Source organism: Tenrec ecaudatus, chromosome 5 (assembly GCF_050624435.1).
Source record: "Tenrec ecaudatus isolate mTenEca1 chromosome 5, mTenEca1.hap1, whole genome shotgun sequence".
NCBI classification, from domain to species: domain Eukaryota; kingdom Metazoa; phylum Chordata; class Mammalia; order Afrosoricida; family Tenrecidae; genus Tenrec; species Tenrec ecaudatus.
In genome coordinates, this window is record NC_134534.1 from 131,820,905 (window position 1) to 131,841,654 (window position 20,750).

At 44.2% G+C, this 20,750-nt stretch overlaps 1 protein-coding gene across 2 annotated transcripts in view; it reads right to left on the bottom strand.

The window, feature by feature from the left end:
• MITF (melanocyte inducing transcription factor) overlaps positions 1-20,750 on the bottom strand; it is a 295,608-nt gene that overhangs the window by 20,503 nt on the left and 254,355 nt on the right. For both annotated transcript variants that reach the window (XM_075549901.1, XM_075549900.1), the window contains exons 3-6: positions 14,805-15,032; positions 13,688-13,765; positions 10,505-10,600; positions 1,012-1,129 (exon numbers count right to left, since the gene is read on the bottom strand). In XM_075549901.1, coding sequence (XP_075406016.1) covers positions 1,012-1,129; positions 10,505-10,600; positions 13,688-13,765; positions 14,805-15,032 — 520 coding nt within the window. The remainder of the gene's footprint in view (positions 1-1,011; positions 1,130-10,504; positions 10,601-13,687; positions 13,766-14,804; positions 15,033-20,750) is intronic.

Here is a 20,750-nt window from a genome sequence, read left to right on the forward strand (position 1 = left end):
TTCACACATCACCTGCTTCAACCACATCCGAGGTCTATTTGTTTGGTTTTGTCTCTGAGGAAGCAAGCCTGTACAGAATTCAAAATATTACTCATGTCACCTCAGCAATACTTTATTTTTGTCTAATAGAGATCTCATTTGGCAATCCTCATAGGGACTCCTGTTTTGGCTTTTGGTCATTTATATTTATTAATAATAAATCAAGTAATCATCTTTTTAACCAAAATGATATTCCTATTGTCTTTTTTCCTGTCACAATTTTCTGAAGATTTATTTGAAGACATCTTGAACAAAACTGGACTTTGTTCCACTGTAACCTCTCTTAACCCAGTTCTGCATAAAGCCGGGCCCTCTTCCCCACAAACAAAGTTGGGACCTTAAAAGCAATCTTGGTTAAAAGCCAATTCTAATATAACCTGTCTTGTCTTGGTCAAATTCCTCTCCTACAGCATTGAAGCAAATGTCAAAATAAGTCATTTCACATTGGCCTGAAAAAAATACCCACAAATACCCCTCACTCCATCTTACAATTAATCTTTTCTCTCTGCGTAATAACTCATTTGCACATGATAGCGTGGAAATAACACCAGGCTCCTGCTGAGGTAAGACATAAATTCTTATCCCACCCCGACTTAAATGTGTCCCAGGACATGTCAAACCATGCTTCTCAAACTCAGTGCCTTCCTGGCAGGTAACACAGGCAGCAGGCTGGGTGGCTATAGTTTACAGCTAAAGAGTGTCTGCTGCCTGCCCCCCTCGCCCATGGGGACCGCAGCCATTGACACTGTGACTGTTGCCAGGCAGTTCCAGCAGCCCAGATTCCTAGTGTTTCAGGAAATACTGACAACTATGAGGTTCAAGTATAACTTCAAAAGGGCACTCAATTGTTTTGGAACCACTCCATGACCATAACAAAGTTGGGCAGTCTGGAGGGCCTAATTTTCCCAAACTTGCTCAACCAAGGTATCAAGGGAATATGGCCAGAAAGAGGCATAACTGCTTGGTATTTACCTGTGAGCTCCCTTTTTATGTTGGGAAGATTGGCTGGACACGAGTTGCTGATGGTCAGGTTTGGGGGTGGCAGGCCTTGGTTACTGTAAAGGTCGATCAAGTTACCAGAGACAGGTAGCTAGAGAGAGGAACAAGAACAGAAATGAACAGCTGAACAATTGCCAAGTTATTCAGAGAAATACCCCGCACACTGTTCCAGGCATTAACGAAAGTGATGTGCTATAAAGTAACTTCTTAACATAGGAAAACTGAGATGCTATGATTTTCACAGAAATGGAAAGTAGAAACAGAGTCTCCTTGGATCATTCCCTTGGGAGATGAACGGACCCAGCTGCTCACACCTACAAACTGCTTAGACCACCTGGCATATGTGTTTGCTTTGACCAGGAAGACCGTGAAAAAGTGGCCACTGTGTTCCCTAGCTTCTGGGTGGTTGTTGTTATTTGCTGCCCCTCAGATTCCAACTTATGAGGTACCTGAACGACAGAGTGGAACTGCAGCCCACTAAGTTTTCAAAGTAAAATACTCGACCGTACTTCCGATGCATCCTCTGGTGGAATCGAACTGCCAATCTTTTGGTCAGTGGCTCACTGCTTAGCCAGTTGTGCCATTCAGGTATTCCTTAGATGCTCCATAAAAGTTGAATTATGGTGTTGCTAAGGAACTGTGAATATCTCATAGCCTGTTAGAAGAATGAACCAATTTGTCTTGGAAGAAGCAGAGTCAGAACGCTCCTTGGAAATGAGGATGGAGACTCTTTGTCTCACATACTTTGGACAGGTTACCAAGAGGTGGTAAGGTTATCCAGGTCCCCAACGAAGGGCATCAGACTGGACCAAAGAGAGAGAGTGTCAGCCAAAAAGAAAGGACCATCACTGAGCTGGATTAACACAGCGGCGGCCCAGGACGGGCTCAGACACAGCAAGGACGGAGAGGCTGGTGCAGGAGCCGCGGGGTTCCTTGTGCACAGAGTGAGGATGATTGGGGCTGACTCTGCCCTACCTGACAACCACATTGTCACAAAGGATCATTCTCTGGGAGGACTTGCCCCAACAAATCAGGTTTTTCATCAAAGACAATTTTCTTACTGTCTCTCATTTCTCTTTTTAAAAAGTTCACTTCTTAAGTGGGTGAAGGGAGACGTCAGACAGTGCAAGAGATGACAAAATAATAATTTATAAATTATCAAGGGTTCATGAGGGAGGGGAGAAAAATGAGGAGCTGATTCCAGGGGCTTAGGTGGAGAGCAAATGTTTTGAGAATGCTGAGGGCAATGAATGTATGGATGTGCTTTACACAAATGATGTATGTATGGATTGTGATAAGAATTGTATGAGCCTCTAATAAAATGATTTTTTTAAAGTTCACTTCTTCTATTTTATTAAATTAGCTACAAAAAAGCAGTAGATCCAGAATTTCTGTATGAGATGTGCTTTTTTCGAAAAATCAAAATGATTTTTTAAATAGGTTAACTCTGTAAGGTCTTGCACACCTAACAGATGAACACCATTACTATTTCCATTGACCAAGGGGGCACGTAGGTGGGTGAAGTTGGGTCGCACAGCTAGTTAGTGGGGTTAGAGCCCTTCTCTAACCCACAAAAGTCTCAGGTTGATTTGATTTTTTTATCAGTTTTTTAATATTCTTCTTTTAAGGAGAAAAAGGAAAGGTATTTCCTTGTTAGAAAGGGTTTTCCTTGAAATTTTTCACAAGGCCACAAGAGGGAGCCCACTGACTTCGATTATTTTTAAAAAGTATACTTCAAAGGGAAAAAGAAGAAGAGAAATAGCTATCCCAAGTTAGCTTAAAAAAAAAAAAAGTATTCTCTAGTTCTGAATGGTTTTAAGTCGCACACTTCTTTTTACTTTTATCTACATAGCCCCCGTTTGGGTAATTATATTAACTCTTAGCTGGCCTACTGAAGTAGTTTGATACTGTTTTGGGTATAAACAGTATAAAGAGGGCCAAAGCCATGTTTCTCTGCCTAGCCCCGGTGGTGCAGTGGTTATGCAATGAGCTTTGATCCTCAAGACTGGCAGTTCAAACCCACCAGTGGCTCTGAAGGATAAAGGCCTTTCTACTCCTGAAAAGTTACAATCTTCGAAACCCACAGGGTCAGTTCTACTCTGTGCTGGCAATCGGTGAAGACAGTGAGTTTTTAAGAGCTAAGGAACTAGTGAGAATTGCTGATTATTAGCAGTCAATACATTAAGTGGTTTCATTTGAAATAAGTCACCTACTTAGGGTCAATCTTTATTCCTGCCCACATTTACACAGAGTGAACGGTATTCCAATGTATCAAGTCACATGGTAACCAAACAGCCAAGGAACAAAAGGCGCTGTGTGACCTCTGGTGAGGAGCCCTGTGCTTTTCTGGAGTTTCAGATTTTCGGAGAAATTCTTGGTGTAGTGGAACTTTGAATCGGACTTCAGATATCAATGCAGCAACTAAAATTAAATTATTCTCATAGGCCTACAAAGGTCAACTATGTATATAGTCTTTTCATATGCAAAGTGTATTTGATGCATGCTATTGTGTTCTGATAGTCATTTGTTAACGGTTAATTACAAATCAGTGATATTTATTTGGCTCACTTTAAAAACAAGTTCCAGGTCCTTCGATAGCTCCATATTAAATCCAATACAGAGACAAATATTCTAACCATGCGTTAAAAGAGGCTGATAATTGTACAGTATTAAATCAATTTGGAATCACAGAGAGAAAAACACAGATGCACAGGTGAAGGGAATTTGAAATGGGGCCCGAGACTAGACTGAGACAAAGACCCCAGGGGGAGGTGAGGAAACACGCCAATTCCCAGAGGGAGAGAGATGGAAAGACAGGGAGACAACAAGGTGCAGGGAGAGAGTTCACCGCAGAGAGAAAGCCAATGGAGACAGGTGATCGCAGAGAGGAGGAAGGCCTGGCGGCACAGAGGTGATGGGTGGAGGGTTCTACTCTGTTCCAGACAGCAGCCACGAGCTGGAAAAACATCCAGGCCGAGCACTGGATTAAGTGTTGGAATGCTAATCGAAAGGCTGACAGTTCAAATCCAGCAGGTGCTCTTTGGGAGAAGGGTCTGGGAGTCATTTTCCCAGAGATTAGTTTGGGAAACCCTATGGCTGCAGTTCTACTTTGTGCTGTTGGGTCAACATGAGTCAGAAGCCCCTAGGTGGCCGTGGTGTGGAAGGGCATGAGTCGGAATGGGGGGGCTGGTAGTTTGTTTTCAACTACAGAGAGGACCACTGTGATTGGCTTCTTTCCACAGGTGCCCTCACAAGCGAGGGAGAGTCTCCATAACAAGGTGCCTCCCAGCACTCAGCTGAGGCTGAGGCCTGGCCCCATGAAGCCCAGCAGGAAAAGCAGCTTACTGTCCTGTCTGCTCCTCTGAAAGAGCTCCTGCTTCGGTGGCTTTCTAATACGTGTTGCTTGAGAGCAGCCGGCACAGATGCCATGAGGGTATTTTTATGGTGAAGGGATTTATTAATTTGATAGTAAAATTAATTTAGGGTCTATTCAGGCCCAAGCTGAGAATTAGAAAGGCACTTGGTGTGTGTCACCTTACTCAGTTTACAAAAATGAAGAGTTAAAGTTTTGCCATCATTAATGAGGCTGGTGTTAATATCAGTATTTGGGGACCCCCCCTCCCCGCCTCGCCCCGTGGCACAAACGGTTATAAACTGAAAAACTGGGGATTCAAAGCTAGCGCCAGGTATCTTGGAAGAAAGGCCTGCAACCTTCTGAAAGGGCTCGGGTATGGGATCCCCCAGTGCTACTCTGCATACACAGGGACCCCAGGAACCAGAATCCATGTGGCACCAACTGGTTTGGGTTGGTGTTTTTAAAATAAATATGGTGCGTTGGAAATGAAGAAATATTCAACTCATCGCCAACTGGACCTGGGAAATAAAAATCTAACTGCTCCGTGCCAAATGTGCACAGTCCAATCCACAAATGAACAGCACAGCACGTTACAGCCTGGGTTGAGGAGTGAAAGCCCCATGTGGCTACGAAGATCCTGCCTGTTACCGGGCTGCTGTGGGTTACTGAAGCAACGCTGACCTCTCTGGGCTTCGAGGTTCCCCCGCAGAAAAACCTTCTGCCTTAACATCCACCTCACATGAGGTTTTGTAGGAATGGATTGAAATAAATGAGGTAAAACACAGAGCTCCCCGAGGATCAGACATGCTGTTATTGTCCAGAAAACTGAAAGCTGATGGGAAAGTGCACTGAATGAATGTCCCCCTTCTGTAATAGTTGGGGCAGGAGAGTAAATTTTCTCTCTGATCAACAAAACTACTTGTTATGCTGATTGCTAAGTCTATCGGCTGAATTCCAAATACTCACTGCTTTCAAGTCAATACTGATGCACAGAGAGCCTAAGGCCACGGGACAACTAGCGGTTCTCTTGAGGAGCTGCTGGTGGTTTTAAACTCTAAACCTTGTGGTTCTCAGTCCAACAGGTCACCTACTTTGCCATCAGACCTGTAATTCAAATCCAAGGACGGCACTGACAGCATCTGCAGTGATCACTCCTTACCCATTACCCTCAATCTCTGCTTCTCTATTGGGGGGGATTTTGTCTCCTCTCCTGGGGGGGGCTTTTGACTGGGATATGACAATTTGATATGCGGCGGGGGGTCGCTGGCATCTGGTCGCTGGCAAACAGTCTACAGTACCTAAGACACTGCTACAGAACAGGAGACTCCAGCACCAAGTGCCCAAAGTGCCGAGGCTGCGAACCTCTGGCCCAGTGGTGGCCCTGCTCTTGGTCGTGAGGACTGCTATCTGATGAAGCTACACAGGCAGCTGATTCACAGCACCTGGGTTTCTAATTGTGAATCCGTCTCTTAGAATGGGTTCTAGAGTGGCCCTTCTGGGTTAGGAAAAACAGAAGCCAAACCTAATAGCAAAGAACAACCAAACCGCGGTTCACTTATGATATTTTTGTCAAAAATGACATCTCCGGGGTAGAGGGAAAAGCTGCACTACCTGCTGTGACAATGGGCACTTTGCTTCCTTGCTGGCTATTTACCCGGATGTCAACCTGATGGACAAGATTCCCAGGAAGTTTCCGGCATATGAAGGGCTCAAGGGCCCCATGACAGTCTAATTGGGACAAATACGGAGAAGGCAACCACTTGTGAATCCGGCCCCAAACTTGGTCTGAATTGTGTTCTTCGGTCTTCTGCTCCACCAAAATGAATATTTTTCCAAGTAAATGATAATTGTAAAATGTTATTATTTTTTTCTCTTTGGATGGTCGCTTCTCTGAATATCAATCGAGCACTGTCAACACGAGTGAACTGGGACTGTTATGCTTTGTTTGTGATGGGACAAGAGAACCCTTGTGCTCTCAGAATGGTTATTTCTGGACTTCAACTCCCTGAGGATAGTCTCCTCTCTAAGTGTTCCTGCCACGTTTTTTTTAAGTAGTTAACTTGAAAGAAAGTATTTCAAAGAATCAAACGAGAGATGGGGCTGAGCAGGGAATGTCAATGTTAAATTTGAAGTTTACTGTGGGGGAAAATTATAATACGTTAGTAAGGTGTAGTCGGTTAGCTATTTAATTCTGACCATTGAAACTCTTATGTATGGAGAATAAAACCATTAGGAGACAGCACTTTACAGCCACGAGGATGTCCCAGGAGCCTTTGAGTTGGGGGCTGGGGGAGAAGGTTAAAGTGTAGCGCTGGTAACGGAGCAAGGCTTGTGTTAAAGATGGTATAACAACTTGGCAGAGGATATAGAGAAAGCTGGCATAATTTGAACAATGTTATAGAGATTATTGACTCCATCTAGGCTTTGATGTGTATAATAGCACCAAGAAAAGAAAGAAAGAGAGAGAGAGAGAGAGAGAGAGAGAGAGAGAGAGAGAGAGAGAGAGAGAGAGAGAGAAAGAAGAAGAAGAAGAAGAAGAAGAAGAAAAGTGCAGAGAGGGTCCTCAGCACTTCTGGATCACCTGCTCTCAATCTCACATTAACCCTATCATGACAGGTGCTACCTTATTCCCACCTTACAGATGAGGAAACTGAAGCAGAGAGGTCATGTCATGTGTCCAATAGTTTGCATCAAATTCCGATATCAGAGTCGGAGTCTGTGTTTCTACACCTGAAGCTATGCTACCTTCATCCTAATTGTGAAACGAGGAAGTAATCATGCCTGCCCAGGAGGCAGGCACCTGATGGCCCATGCTTAGTCTCCTCCATACAGAAGCGAAAGGGACTCGGGACAAGATCAGCAGTTCTGAGGATGGCTACAGGCTACACTTCTCCTGACTGGGAATTAACTCAGCTCTTTCCCATACGGGAATTTCCCCCAGATGAGATGGCGCCTCTGCTCCTGCACTGTCCTCTCCTCCAGGCGAAATTGTCTGCCCTGCCCTGCAATCCAGTATGTCCTGTGAGAACAGGATGCAAACCTTATTCATTTCTGCCACACAGCCTCTCACCTGTGCGGGCCACACATCAGGTCGGCTTTCAGAAACATTCACTCTAAAGTAGCTTGGGAGCCAGTCAGATAACGAAGACATGAGACCTGGCTTCTGCTGTAGGCAGTTTGGGGAGATCCGGGAATCGGCTACGGGAAGGGAAGCATGCAGGGTCCCAAGCACTATCTTCAGGAGGGTTGCCAGGAGCAAGCCTGCTCCCTGGGCAGAGCCGAGACGCCGGCCTGGAGCTTACGCAGGGGGTGCTGTGAGGAGCAACCTGGTTACTAAGTGTGGTGTTATTCTAACACAGATGGACGTCTTACAAGAGCACTTCATGAACATCAGCCTAATGAAGAGAGCTCTCAAAATTATTTGATGATTCAATGAATGAGTTACTGATTGTTTTACTGGGTCTACTGCAGTTTTCTGATGCTAACTGCAATGTATTAAGTGAGAGGACCCAGTCAGGCAGGGACAATTATCAGTTATGCTTTACAGATGGGGGACATGCCAGGCTTTAAGTAACATGAATAAGTAACATGAGTGAAGACAGAGTAAATGGTAGGAGACTTGAAACAAGAGCTATCAAACTTTCCAGTTCCTCATTACCGTGTGTTGCAGAATAAGGGGCCCTGATGGTGCAGTGGTTAAATGCCTGGCTACAAAAAGAAAGGTCAGGGGTTTGAATCCACCAATAGGAGAAAGCCGTGGCAACCTGCTTTCACAAATATAATTGCCTAGGAAATTTGATGGGGAAATTCTACACAGTCATATAGGGTCCCTATGAATCAATGTGATGAAATGCTGTAACAGGTTATCGATGCTTACTCTTCATTGGAGGCCTTTCGAAACTGGATGACAGTGGGGGGGGGCGTGCAGAGTGGAGACCCAAAGCCCATTTGTAGGCCACTGGAGATCTCCTGGCAGAGGGGTCTCAGGGAGCAGATGAGCCAGTCAGTGTCCGATGTAGCAACGATGAAAAATACAACTTTCCTCTAGTTCCTAAATGCTTCCTCTCTCCCCCACTATCATGATCCCAATTCTGCCTTACATATCTGCCTAGACCAGAGGATGTACACTGATACAGATAGGAACTGGAAACACAGGGAATCCAGGGCAGATGATCCCTTCAGGACCAGTGGTGTGAGTGATGATACTGGGAGGGGGGGGTGAAAAGGGGGAACAGATTACAAGGATCAACATATAACTTCTTCCCTGGGGACAGACAACAGAAAAGTGGGTAAAGGGAGACGTCAGACAGGGCAAGGTATGACAAAATAATAATTTATAAATTATCAAGGGTTCATGAGGGAAGGGGAAAGTGGGGAGGGAGGGGAAAAATGAGGACCTGATGCCAGGGGCTTAGGTGGAGAGCAAATGTTTTGAGAATGGTGAGGGAAATGAATGACAAATGTACTTTACACAACTGATGTATGTATGGATTGTGATAAGAGTTGTATGAGCTCCTAATAAAACTGTATACATATAAAAAAGAAGCTGGATGACAAGTATTTTTATGAATGATATAAGGACACATAAAAAGAAGGTGGGGTCGAATCAGATAACATGTAAAACAACAACAACAAAACAAACCCACTGACATCAAGTAACTCTCCATTCACACTCCCTTCACTGAATCAATTCTGTCTCACGGCGACTCTAAGGGACAGACTAGAACTGCCTGTGTGGGTTTTACAGACTTTAAATCTTGACCGGAGTACACAGACTCATTTTTCTCCCGCTGAGTGACTGTCGAGTCCAAATCTGTAACCATGTAGTTAAGAGTCAGCAAGTATCCAGCTTCCGCTATAGGCCAAGATCACTTTCAAAGACAATTTCTTTTGAGAAGACTGGGCCATTGCTAATGAGTGGTACTGGAGCAGTGCACACCTTGTAAATACATCCAAGGCTTGGGTATATTTATAGATTCCCTAGTGCCAGCTCCCCGAAGGGTTTTGTTCATGCTCCTCCGTGGATTCTGACTGCGGACAAGGTAGTCAGCCCTGTGGGATGGACTGAGCTGCAGCAGAAGGGGTCCAGGGGTGTCAACCAAGGGTTCAGCGAGGATGCGGAGGGTTTGGAATGGAAGCATGTTGTTTTTCAGAACAGGACATGCGGTGAGCTTTGGTGGGAAGGAGGCAAAAGCTAACCTTCCAAGAAACCTGGATAATTCAAAGGTGGTCTTCACCCTGTAGGGCGGCGCGTAATGAGCTTAAGGAACTGGACCATGGTTGTAAGGTGCGAGGGAAGAAAATTCTATTGACAAAAGATTTTTTCCAAAGGATTTTGATAAATATATACCTACTATCTTGTGCCCTGGCCAAGGAAATTTATGATTGAATGTTGTTCCTTTAGACATTGGTTATTAAGGAACGTGATTGTCCCAGGGAATTGGTGAGGCACAGGACTAAGTATTCAATGACTTAAAGCGCAGCGCTGGCCCTGACGATGCAATCTTGGGCAAAACTAACTCACCTTTCGTTAGCCTGAACCGAAAGGCAACACTATCAGCCCAACTCCACTCTCAGGATTGTTACAAGGAACCACAGGAGACCCTGGTGAAACAGTGACATGCTGCCCAAATCGAGTCGAGTTAACTACACAGTATAGACACAGCTCCAGATTGCAGAGAGAAATGAGTAGCAATATCCAAGAGAGCAAGTACAGCCACTGATTTATGAACTAAAATTGGGACAACTGTGAAGAAGGATAATCCCATCATCCAACTACACTAGTTTTTGTCACTTCAACTAGACCACCGCTGTGAACAGCATGATCCCCAGCCTTCCCCGTGGCTGCAGTGGCATTTGATGCTGGGGAGAACTGGCGAGGCTAGCATCCTACTAAACATGGATTTGGGCTCTAGGGGACAAAAGTTTCCAAATGAAAAACTGTTGAATGCTGATGTCAAAGTCACTTATTTGTAAACCCAAGGTTCCATTTTTACCAGTAAAAATTTTCTCACTCAATCTATTGCAAAGTCAAGCTGCATGCTCGGGAAAGTGAGGGCACACTGGAAATACAGGGAGATGTTCACTCAAAAGCAAGCAAGCCATCAATACCGTATTGGCCATCTGCAGGGCAGGGTCCATCAATCCCAGGATTTCTTCATTATAACTTGACTCTAAGCTAATGATGTCATCAATTACATCGTCCATCTGTAAGAGAAAGGGGCGATGGAAGAGAGACGGAAGTGAACAAACGGTGCAAAGAACCCCCAAGAAATAAAGAGAATTCCAGAGTCCCCTAACTCCCAGCAGTCACATCCTTTACTAAGACTCCAAGAAGAACTTTCCTCCTCCCTTCCCGAAGAAGAACTTCACTGGAGGCCGTGAGCCCTGAGGGCTGAGGAGAAAACCTTCCCAGCCAGCACCCACTCCCACTCCATGAGGGCTTACTCGGGGTCACGCAATGGGCTCCGGCCTAGTTCACTGGTGAATGATTAAAACAGCCAATAACCTAACCAAAGCAGGCTCTATTATGACATACTTTCCCAGAGGAGGTAATTGCTATAAAACGAGATACAGAAACCAGCGCCAGCTAAGCCTCCCATGTTGAACGGCAGAGTCAGAATTTGAACCTATGATCTCAACTACTAACCTAAACAGCCCTTCTTATGCAGAAAAGATGAACAAGGAACTAGTTCCTCTTCAATGTTACCTGCTAGTCTTCCCCCCACCCCACCGCCGTGCCCTGCCCTCCCTAAAGACTGCCCCACCCGCTTCCCATGTTCCCTTAGGCCAGCGGTTCTCAACCTGTGGATTGCGACCCCTTTGGGGATCGAATGACCCTTTCGCAGGTGTCACCCAATTCATAACAGTGGAAAAATTACAGTTACGAAGTAGCCATGAAAATAATTTTAAGGTTGGGCTCACCACAACATGAGGAACTGTATGAAAGGGTCACGGCATTAGGAAGGTTGAGAACCACTGCCTTAGAGCAAGAAAATGCAGATAGTAATTCAGCCTGTGGCTCCCAGGAGGGTGTGTGGGGGGCACGGAGGCTCCCAGGCCACTGCGTGGATGTCACAGCGACTTGTAAAATAACTTTCTCCTGTACCGCTGCCAGTGAGCCTGGTACTCCCTGAGGACTACCCCAGGACGAGGTTATCGTTACAGCCGTGGGGCTGACATTCCCACTAGATCAATTTTATTCCTGAAGTACCAAAACATCAGTTACGATCATAAACAACGGCGATTACATGTGCATTGCAGCAGTGGCAATGACAAGATTGTGGAAACATTTCTTTGTAAACACCTAAGCAGTGGAGCTAGTGAGTGTGTGAATGCATCTGTGAGAGTGTGTGAGAGAGACTGAAGACAGACCTAGGTCTTTACAGTGTCTTGTGAGCACACCATGAAATGTCAGGACTCAGGGGGACAACCTCCACGTCTTCTCACCAGGGCCACTCCAGAAGACGGGCTCTGAAATCCTGGCTGCTCTCCTCACCTCTCTAAATCAGAGCTGGAGCATCTAGCCTTCAAGAGCCTCATTTACCCACCTGTAGAGTGGGGCTAGTAAGACTGCCTGTCCGATCAGATTCCTGTGAGGGATCCAGGACGAACTCTGGGAAGTTCTCACAGGCCAGACAAGAAAGTCAACGCTCAATAAGTGGTCTTTTAAGTGATTTCCTAGGAGACTTAACGGGAGGCCAGCTGGGAGTCACTGCGGGCAGTGCTGGTTATTAATGCACTTTGCTAGGTTCATGGGTTCACTCGCTTTGAAGAGGAGGTCATTTTGTTGTTGGGTAGGGAAAAGGCAGGTGTGCCAGGGGACTTGTAAATAACCTTTCGTTGAAAATTTAATTATACTTTAGGACAATAAAATTGGTACGATACAATTTTTTAAAGCATGATTTTTCCTCTCCTTGCAAAAATAATCTAGGTTGATAAAAAACATAAAGGAGGGAAAAATACTGTCACTCTTCTCAGATATATGTATACATAATTCAAAAATAAATATATTAATAAATAGATATGGAATAGTTTCTATATCAATCCAATGATATATTGTAGTAAAATCTAATGATTAAAAAAGTTCAAGAAATATTAAAAAGTTTTAAAGGTTTCCAAATATTTGTGCTATGAAAATCTATTATATAAAATGATATAGGCAGGTAAATCAAAAAGTAGTGTGACAAAATCCTAGAAACCTTTATCAAATGGAAATATCAAAATATGAACTAGCTTCTCACCTATTCTCCATCGAGGCCTTTGCCCTGTTGAAGGCAGAGATTCCATCTCCCTAGCCTTTCCCCAAAGAAGCCTGCACGTTCATATCTGCGCCACATTACAGTGGCAGTTTTGGCAGCTTCAACACTCGAGTCATGTTTTCTTTTTAATGTTCTTTGAGTTTAGGGAGCAAAACGAACTCTGAAGGACCAAGATGGGTCGTAGGGTGAGTGGGACAAGGCTTCCCAACAAAAACCTCACAGGCCAGCCCTGCCTGCCTCAGTGAACGAGCAGTCAATGCATTATCTGAGGAGACAGTTCCTCCTGGCAACTTTCTTGCTCTTTTTCTCACCAGGACAGTTTTCAGTTTTCTGAAAACTTATTCCCGATAAACCTCTATGGTTATTCCGTGTCCTTTAAGAAATTATATCAAGATTAACCCCTTGGGATCCCAGAAAAGACAGGTTCTAACCTGAGCTGACCTCAATGTGGGGAATGGGATCAGCCCAGGAGATTGCCTCAGAGTCCCCTGCTTTGAGTCAACCACTATTTTGTGAAACTGAAACGTGTGTGACTAAGAGCGACTTGTCTGCAGCAGTCCACTGATTGCAGAGACTCACACAAACAAGTTTTGGGTGGAATAAGTTTGTGTATGTCCAACCCGGAACCCAGTACCAACACTGCCTGACTTGCCTCCTGCATCACAAAGGGCCACTTCTTCGTCTGACTGATAGCCGACGAACTGGGCTGCTCCTTACACTGCCTGGCATGTGAGACTGACACTGCTGCAATGAGCTATAGCCTGGTACACCTCACTGAAAGTCTGTATTTCATGTACTTGTGAGTGACTTAAAGCAGCTTAGGGTAGAATGCATCTTAACTTTAATTCCCCTAGTAATGTTTTAATGCTGAGACACTACGGAGAAAATGGCCCTGCTCTCCGCCTTTTCTATTAAAAAAAAATCAATGAAGAAAAAAAAACACTTCTGAAGTCACCAAGCAGGTGTGATCAGCAATGAATATAGAGTCTCATTAGGAAGTGTCACATCCTTGGTCTGCCGAGTCATTCGATACCTGCATGCACGAAGCTCGAGAATGGGCGCTCATGTTCGTGCTCTCCACCCGGTTTTGCTCTTCAAACTTATAGAACCCCTGCAGAAACACAAGCAAACACAGCCCATGACTTGGATTTGCAAGTGACTTCTCAAGGACATGTTCACAGAAAGCTGACAGCACAGCAAGAAGATGAACTAAGCTTTCAAACAAAGTGGGGTCTGGCCCAGAGAAAACACAAGGAAGGAAGGACAGACGTCCATCCTGCCATCTTGATAAATGACAAACATGGGTAGGGAAAAATATGATTGGTGGGGGCAGAGAGGAAAAGACCTAACCACTGTAAAAATGAAATGAAAATCAACCAAACTTTAGAAGTCACCTCTGAAACCACCAATATTTCAGAGCACACAACATTCCGTTAAATGAGATGCAATTGCCATTTGGAAACGACAGGCATGAAAGACCCAGGTTTCTCCCAGGTATTTGCGCGCTCCCACCTGTGATAGGGCAAGGAGCGTGAAGGTGTGTCTGGGGCTCATCTCCAATCCAGCCTTTTCAAAAAGCCGGTTTAACAGGCAGCGGCACTTTTATTAAGAAACGGAATTAGACTTCTGCGTTTCTGTTAAATTCTCGTCTGCTGTACTATTCAAGTGTACTTATGCACAATCCGTGGTGTGTGTGTTTTGCCCCTCAATTCCAGTAGAAATAGAACTAATATTCCAGACCTTCACAATGAGTGGAACTTCTACCCGCCTGCCCCACACCTTTTCTATTTTTGCTTTTCCTTTTCCACCTTCCCTTCTCCTCTCTCTGCATTTTCACTGCTTTGCAAACGGAAAGGCATTGAAGAGAAGCACATTCAGCTAATGAAGGAGAAACATGTTGCGCTCGAGTGTATCCTGCCCTCCACATTCCATGAGGAATGGGCCAGGTTTCTTCTTGTGCCTTGACCCCAACAACCCAGGAATGGCGACAAGAGGCTGACGCGGGCGGCCCTGCTGGCAAATCTGAGACAGAAGCCAGTGATGGTGGCCAGGCAGATAAATGACAGAGCCCATGGTAAAATGTGGGAATAAGATCCAACAGACAGTCATTGAGTTTCAGAAAACAGGAGAGGAGAGGAGACATGAATTACCTCTTTTTCACAGGTGGAGTTAAGTGTGAGCATGGCCATGGGGCTGTTGGGTGCGCTGCTCCCGGGCACAGGTGGCATGACATGATCGCCAGGCTGGTTTGGACATGGCAAGCTCAGGACTTGGTTGGCATGTTTATTTGCTAAAGTGGTAGAAAGGTACTGCTTTACCTGCTGCCTTTGGGCTTGCTGTATGTGGTACTTGGTGGGGTTTTCAAGGTGGGTCTGCACCTGAACAAAGCCATGGAGAGAAGAGAGACAGTGTTGTTATTGGGTGGTGCCCACAGCGCTCTATCAGGCACAAACCTGAGACTGACCAGTCCAGCAACAAAAACACATTGTCAAGCCCTTGTTGTGTACCAGGCGCTGGGCTAATGGATTTTGATATTTCTGAAGTTTAAAATCCGACTCTGGGGATTTGGGGTGATGCTTTGCCCTATTTGTTTCCTGCTAATTAACTGCACATCTCTTTAAGACCCTGTGCTTTTCTTCCCATGTCTGGTAATTTAAAATGTCCGAGACTATATGTGTAGTACAAAAATTTCCCTCAGACACCTGGAAGGGCTGACTGAGATGAAGCCAACGAGCTAGAGAAGGAAACATAACTCTATTTTATGCTCTCTAGCAAACTAATCACTTTGTCCTCTCTCGTGTTTTTTTTTAAAGCTTCCTTAAGAACTGTAAAACGGTTGTCAGAAATAAACAGAAACATTCTGATGATTAAATCAACTAGCTGCGGATTAATGCCTCCCACTTCCTTTTGGACATGATTATTCAACATTTTAATTAAGAAAGAACTCCGCATAAAACGCAAATTCCACTTTAAGCCGTTTCTTTCAAACACAGAACACTTACAGGTACGTGTGGTACAAGGTACGGCGAGTGACAAACCAGCCTATTTCTTAAAAACCTTTGTGTCCCTCGTTCTTAAAACATTGTTACACAATTAGAATTGTTCCTTTTCCTCTATTCAGACATTTTGTTTAAACTCCTATTTCCCCACCAAACCAAACACAATTTAATAGTATTTGTATTAACATGAGCTGTTCCACACAATGGAAAATTTTGAAAATAAAATCCCACAGAAAAACCTTACTAATATTTGCTTTGCTCAAAACTACATTGAATTGCCTCACATGGTATCAAAGAAAAAAACAGCATGAAAGTAATACACTCACAGATGGAAAACATGGTATCAATTCCAAACATACATGCAGGTGAATTCCTGAATGTATTGCATTTCATTTCAAAGACTGAGTATGAATGAGAATCAAGCTCACCTCACAGTGATTATATCCTAGCATTTCCAACATAACCGCGGTTTAGGTGGCCCCGGTCCAGCGAGCAACGGTCGACTATTCACTCCCTCTACTTTCCCTAATTCCAATTTGAAGACTGACTGGCCCGGCGAAGGCACTATAAACAAGGTATCCCGAGACACCACCGGAAACTTTAGCACGGCAGCACGGCTTATAATAACCTAAGCTAATTAGTTATGCGTGTAAAAAAAATCCCTCTTACACAAGGTTTTTTTTTTGTTTGTTTGAAAGCCCTACGAGTTTAGTTTTAGATATTGGTATCAATTTTGTCCCCTAGCTTGACGTCATGGTTTTTTTTCCTTCCCGTAAGAATAAAAGACCCTTTTAAAGTGATGAGCTATCAAAGTCAAACTCACTGCTAGATCAAGGCCAATTCATTATTCATCTTTAGTTCCAGTAGTATTAATAGACAATGGTATTTCTCTTTCAGCAATCACTTAAGAGCTTGAGAGCTCCTTTGGAGGAGACACTGCCTACAAGCTCCTATTGGACACAAGACTGTTTTTAGTGGCCAAGAACGCTGTCATTTCAAACTGCAGGGAGACTGTTTAGAAAGCACCTTTAGTGAGCATTTCAGTTCACCAGCCTCATCGCACACCCTGGTCTTAACATGCACCTTAGTCTCTGCGGTAACTTGCCTACTCACCTCCTGTCAAGAAGCGGTGAATTATTTTGAAAGGAACAGGGAAATACATAGACACACATATGCATGCATATATATTTACCAAAATAGTGTGTGCATCGCACGTGTTTGTATCACACGATCCCCTGTATATTACTTGCGTAAGCACAGCATGCCAATGTTTTTACATGTTGTTGACATCAATCCCAGTGTTCTTTTTCTCTGTCCAAGAGATTTAATGCTTCCAGGAGAGACCAGTTTCATGGCAACTTCACTTGAGGGAGATGAGTTGCTCAAGCGAGTGCAACCAATGGTGAACTGAACACACGCGTGACAGATATGGGTTGACACGCTGACGAAAGAGAACAGGGGAGCACTAAGGGCTAGAAACTAGTAAGCGATGCCCCTCGGTCCCGAACTACAGGAACAAAATGTTGGTCATATTTTACTCTGTTCACAACTTTTCAACTTAACATCATTCTTTTTTTTTTTGTTTATTTGGTTACTAACTGGATAGTTCTCTTTTTTCCCTCCCCCTTAAGTGTATAGTTCTTTCTACTGTCCTTTACTTTCCACATGCCACGCATCCAGTCATCAATCCTACTGAGAAGAGTTGTGCCCTCCCACCAATTTCAGAACACTTTCTTCTGTTCACTGTTGCCAGCTGCTCCATCTCCCCTGAAATCTCCCTGCCATGACTCTAGGAAATTATTAATCCCATTACTATCTCTATCGATTTACCCATCCTGGATTTCATAAACAGAAAACTGTATAAAACATAAACAGGCACATGGCCAGCCCCACTATGAGACAAGACGCCCCTCACTGACCCATAGCCCTACAGGGGACAACACCGGAGACACAGTGTGGGAATTGCACCCGATCTGATCCCAACACACCAAGGCAAAACACTAAGGGGTAGCAACAGAACAGCAAGGGAACAGAGTGGCGAGGTCCCCAGGGAATGCCAAAAGTGGACTTTGGGGCCAGGGCGTGGTGCCCCAACAAACTGGACTGAAAAACACTCCTAAAGGCCAACAAACAATCCTTGAAGTAACTATAAGCTTTTCTTTCTTGTTGTGTGTTTTGGTTTGTTTTTTTTATTTTTGTGATTGGTTTGTTGTATATTGTTGCTTGGTTTTGTTATTTCTTGCTTTAGTGCATGTTATTATCTCTGTGGGTCTGTCTAAATAAAATAGGCTGGATGAACAATCTGGAGGAGAAAACAATGGAACCAACATTTCCGTGGGGGTCATGGGAGAGGGGGAAGTGGGGGTTAAGGTAGTGGTGTTAACAAACCCAGGGACCAGGGAACAACAAGTGATCCAAATTGGTGGTAAGGAGGGTGTAGGAGGCCTGGTAGGGCGTGATCAAGGGAAATGTGACCAAGAGGAATTACTGAAACCCAAGTGAAGACTGAGCATGATAGTGGGACAAGAGGAAAGTCAAAGGAAATCGAGAAGAGAGCTAGGAGGCAAAGGGCATTTATAGAGGTCTAAATAAAGGTATGTACATATGTAAATATATTTATATATGTGCATATATGTATAGGTTTAGTATTAAGGTAGCAGAGGGACATTGGGCCTCCACGCAAGTGCTCCCTCAATGCAAGAATACTTTCTTCTATTAAATTGGCATTCTATGATGCTTGCCTTCCCGACACAGTCACTGAAGATAAAGCGGGTGCATAAGCAAATGTGGTGAAGAATGGATGATGCCTGGCTATCAAAAGATATAGCATATGGGGTCTTAAAGGCTTGAAGGTAAACAAGCAGCCATCTAGTCCAGAAGCAACAAAGCCTACAAGGAAGAAAGGAAGAAGCACACCAGCCTGAGAGATCACGAGGTGTTGAAGGGATCGGGTATCAGGCATCATCAGAACAAAAATAATATCATTGTGAATGGGGGTGGGATGTGGAGTGGAGACCCAAAGCCCATTTGTAGGCCACTGGACATCCCCTTACAGAAGGGTCTCCGGGAGGAGATGAGCCAGTCAGTGTGTGATGTAGCAACGATGAAACATACAACTTTCTTCTAGTTCCTAAATGCCCGCCCCCCACCCCCATCATATTCCCAATTCTACCTTACAAATCTGGCTAGACCAGAGGATGTACACTGGTACAGATAGGAACTGGAAACACAGGGAATCCAGGGCAGATGATCCCTTCAGGAACAGTGGTGTCAGTGGTGATACTGAGAGGATGAAGGGAGGGTTGGTTGGAAAGGGAGAACAGACTACAAGGATCTACATATAACCTCCTCCCTGGGGACGGACAACAGAAAAGTGGGTGAAGAGAGATGTTGGACATTGCAAGATATGACAAAATAATAATTTACAAATTATCAAGGGTTCATGAGGGAGGGGGTGCTGGGAGGGAGGGGGAAAAAGAGGAGCTGATGCCAGGGGCTTAGGTGGAGAGCAAATATTTTGAGAGTGCTGAGGGCAATGAACGTACAAGTGTGCTTTACACAATTGATGTATGTATGGATTGTAATAAAGAGTTGTATGAGCCCCCATTAAAACGATTAAAAAACATAAACAGGTAAACAGGAAGAAAATAAGTACAACAAAAAGCAACCAAGACTTGCCTGGACGAGACTCCAACCACCCCCGGCCCCAAACTTAAAAATAAGAAGAAAACAGAGGAAGACCTCAATCAAAACTTTAAAATGTGCTAAAAGGGAGATTAAATGATACAATGTTACATTTTAAAAAATCATTTTATTGGAGGTTCATAGAGCTCTTACCACAATACATACATAAGTGTTTCAAGCACATTTGCACATTTGTTGCCATTATCATTTTCAAAACATTTTCTTTTTACTTGAGACCTTGGTATCAGCTCCTCCTTTTTTCTCCTCCCTTCCCCCACCCTCCATCTCTCACTAACAATTGATTATTTATAAATTATTATTATTATTTCATGTCTTACACTGACCAATGTCTCACATCACCCACTTTTCTGTTAACAAACCCAAGGACAAGGGAACAAGTGATATAAAATCAATGCCAAGGAGGCTGTAGGAGGCCTGGTAGGTCTTGATCAAGGGCCATGTAACCAAGAGGAATTACTGAAACCCGAATGAAGGCCGAACATGAGAGTGGGATAAGAGGAAAGTAAAAGGAAATAGCTAGGAGGCAAAGGACATTTATAGAGGTCTAACTACAGGCATATGCATATGGAAATATATTCATATAGAATGATAGGTAAATAGATCTATGTACATTTATTTATATGTTTAGTATCAAGGTATTGGGCCTCAATGCAAGAACACTTTGTTCTAATAACCTGACATTCCGTGATGTTCACCTGCCCAACATGATTGCTTTAGACAAAATGGGTTCATAAGCAAATGTGGTAAAGAAAGCTGATAGTGCCCTGCTATCTAAAGATATAGCGTCTGAGGTCCTAAAGGTTTGGAGATAAACAAGCAGCTATCTAGCTGAGAAGCAACAAAGCCCACAGGGAAGACGCATACCAGCCTGTGTGATCATGAGGTGTCGATGGGATCAGTTATCAGGCATCAGAAGACCCAAAGCCTATCTGTAGACAATTGGACATCCCCACAGGCAAGGGTCACAAGGAAGAGATGAGCCAGGCACGGTGCAGTATACCACTGATGAAACACACAACTTTCCCCTAGTTCCTTAGAAGGGAGATGTCGGATAGTGAAAGATATGACAAAATAATAATTTATAAATTATCAGGGGTTCATGAGGAAGGGGGTGTTGGGAGGGAGGGGGAAAATTTCCTCACACCACCACCACCCCACTATCATGACCCCAATTCTACCTTTCAAATCCAGCTATACCAGAGAGCTGGAAACGCAGGGAATCCAGTACAGATAACCCCCTAAGGGCCAATAATGAGAGAAGCTATGTACATATAACTCCCTCCCTTGGGGATGGACGACTGGTGGACAAAAGAGTTACATTTTAACCTAACTGCATCTACAATGCTCCCAGCCTGACAGCAAGCTTAATCCACGTGAGGTCTCTGCAAATGC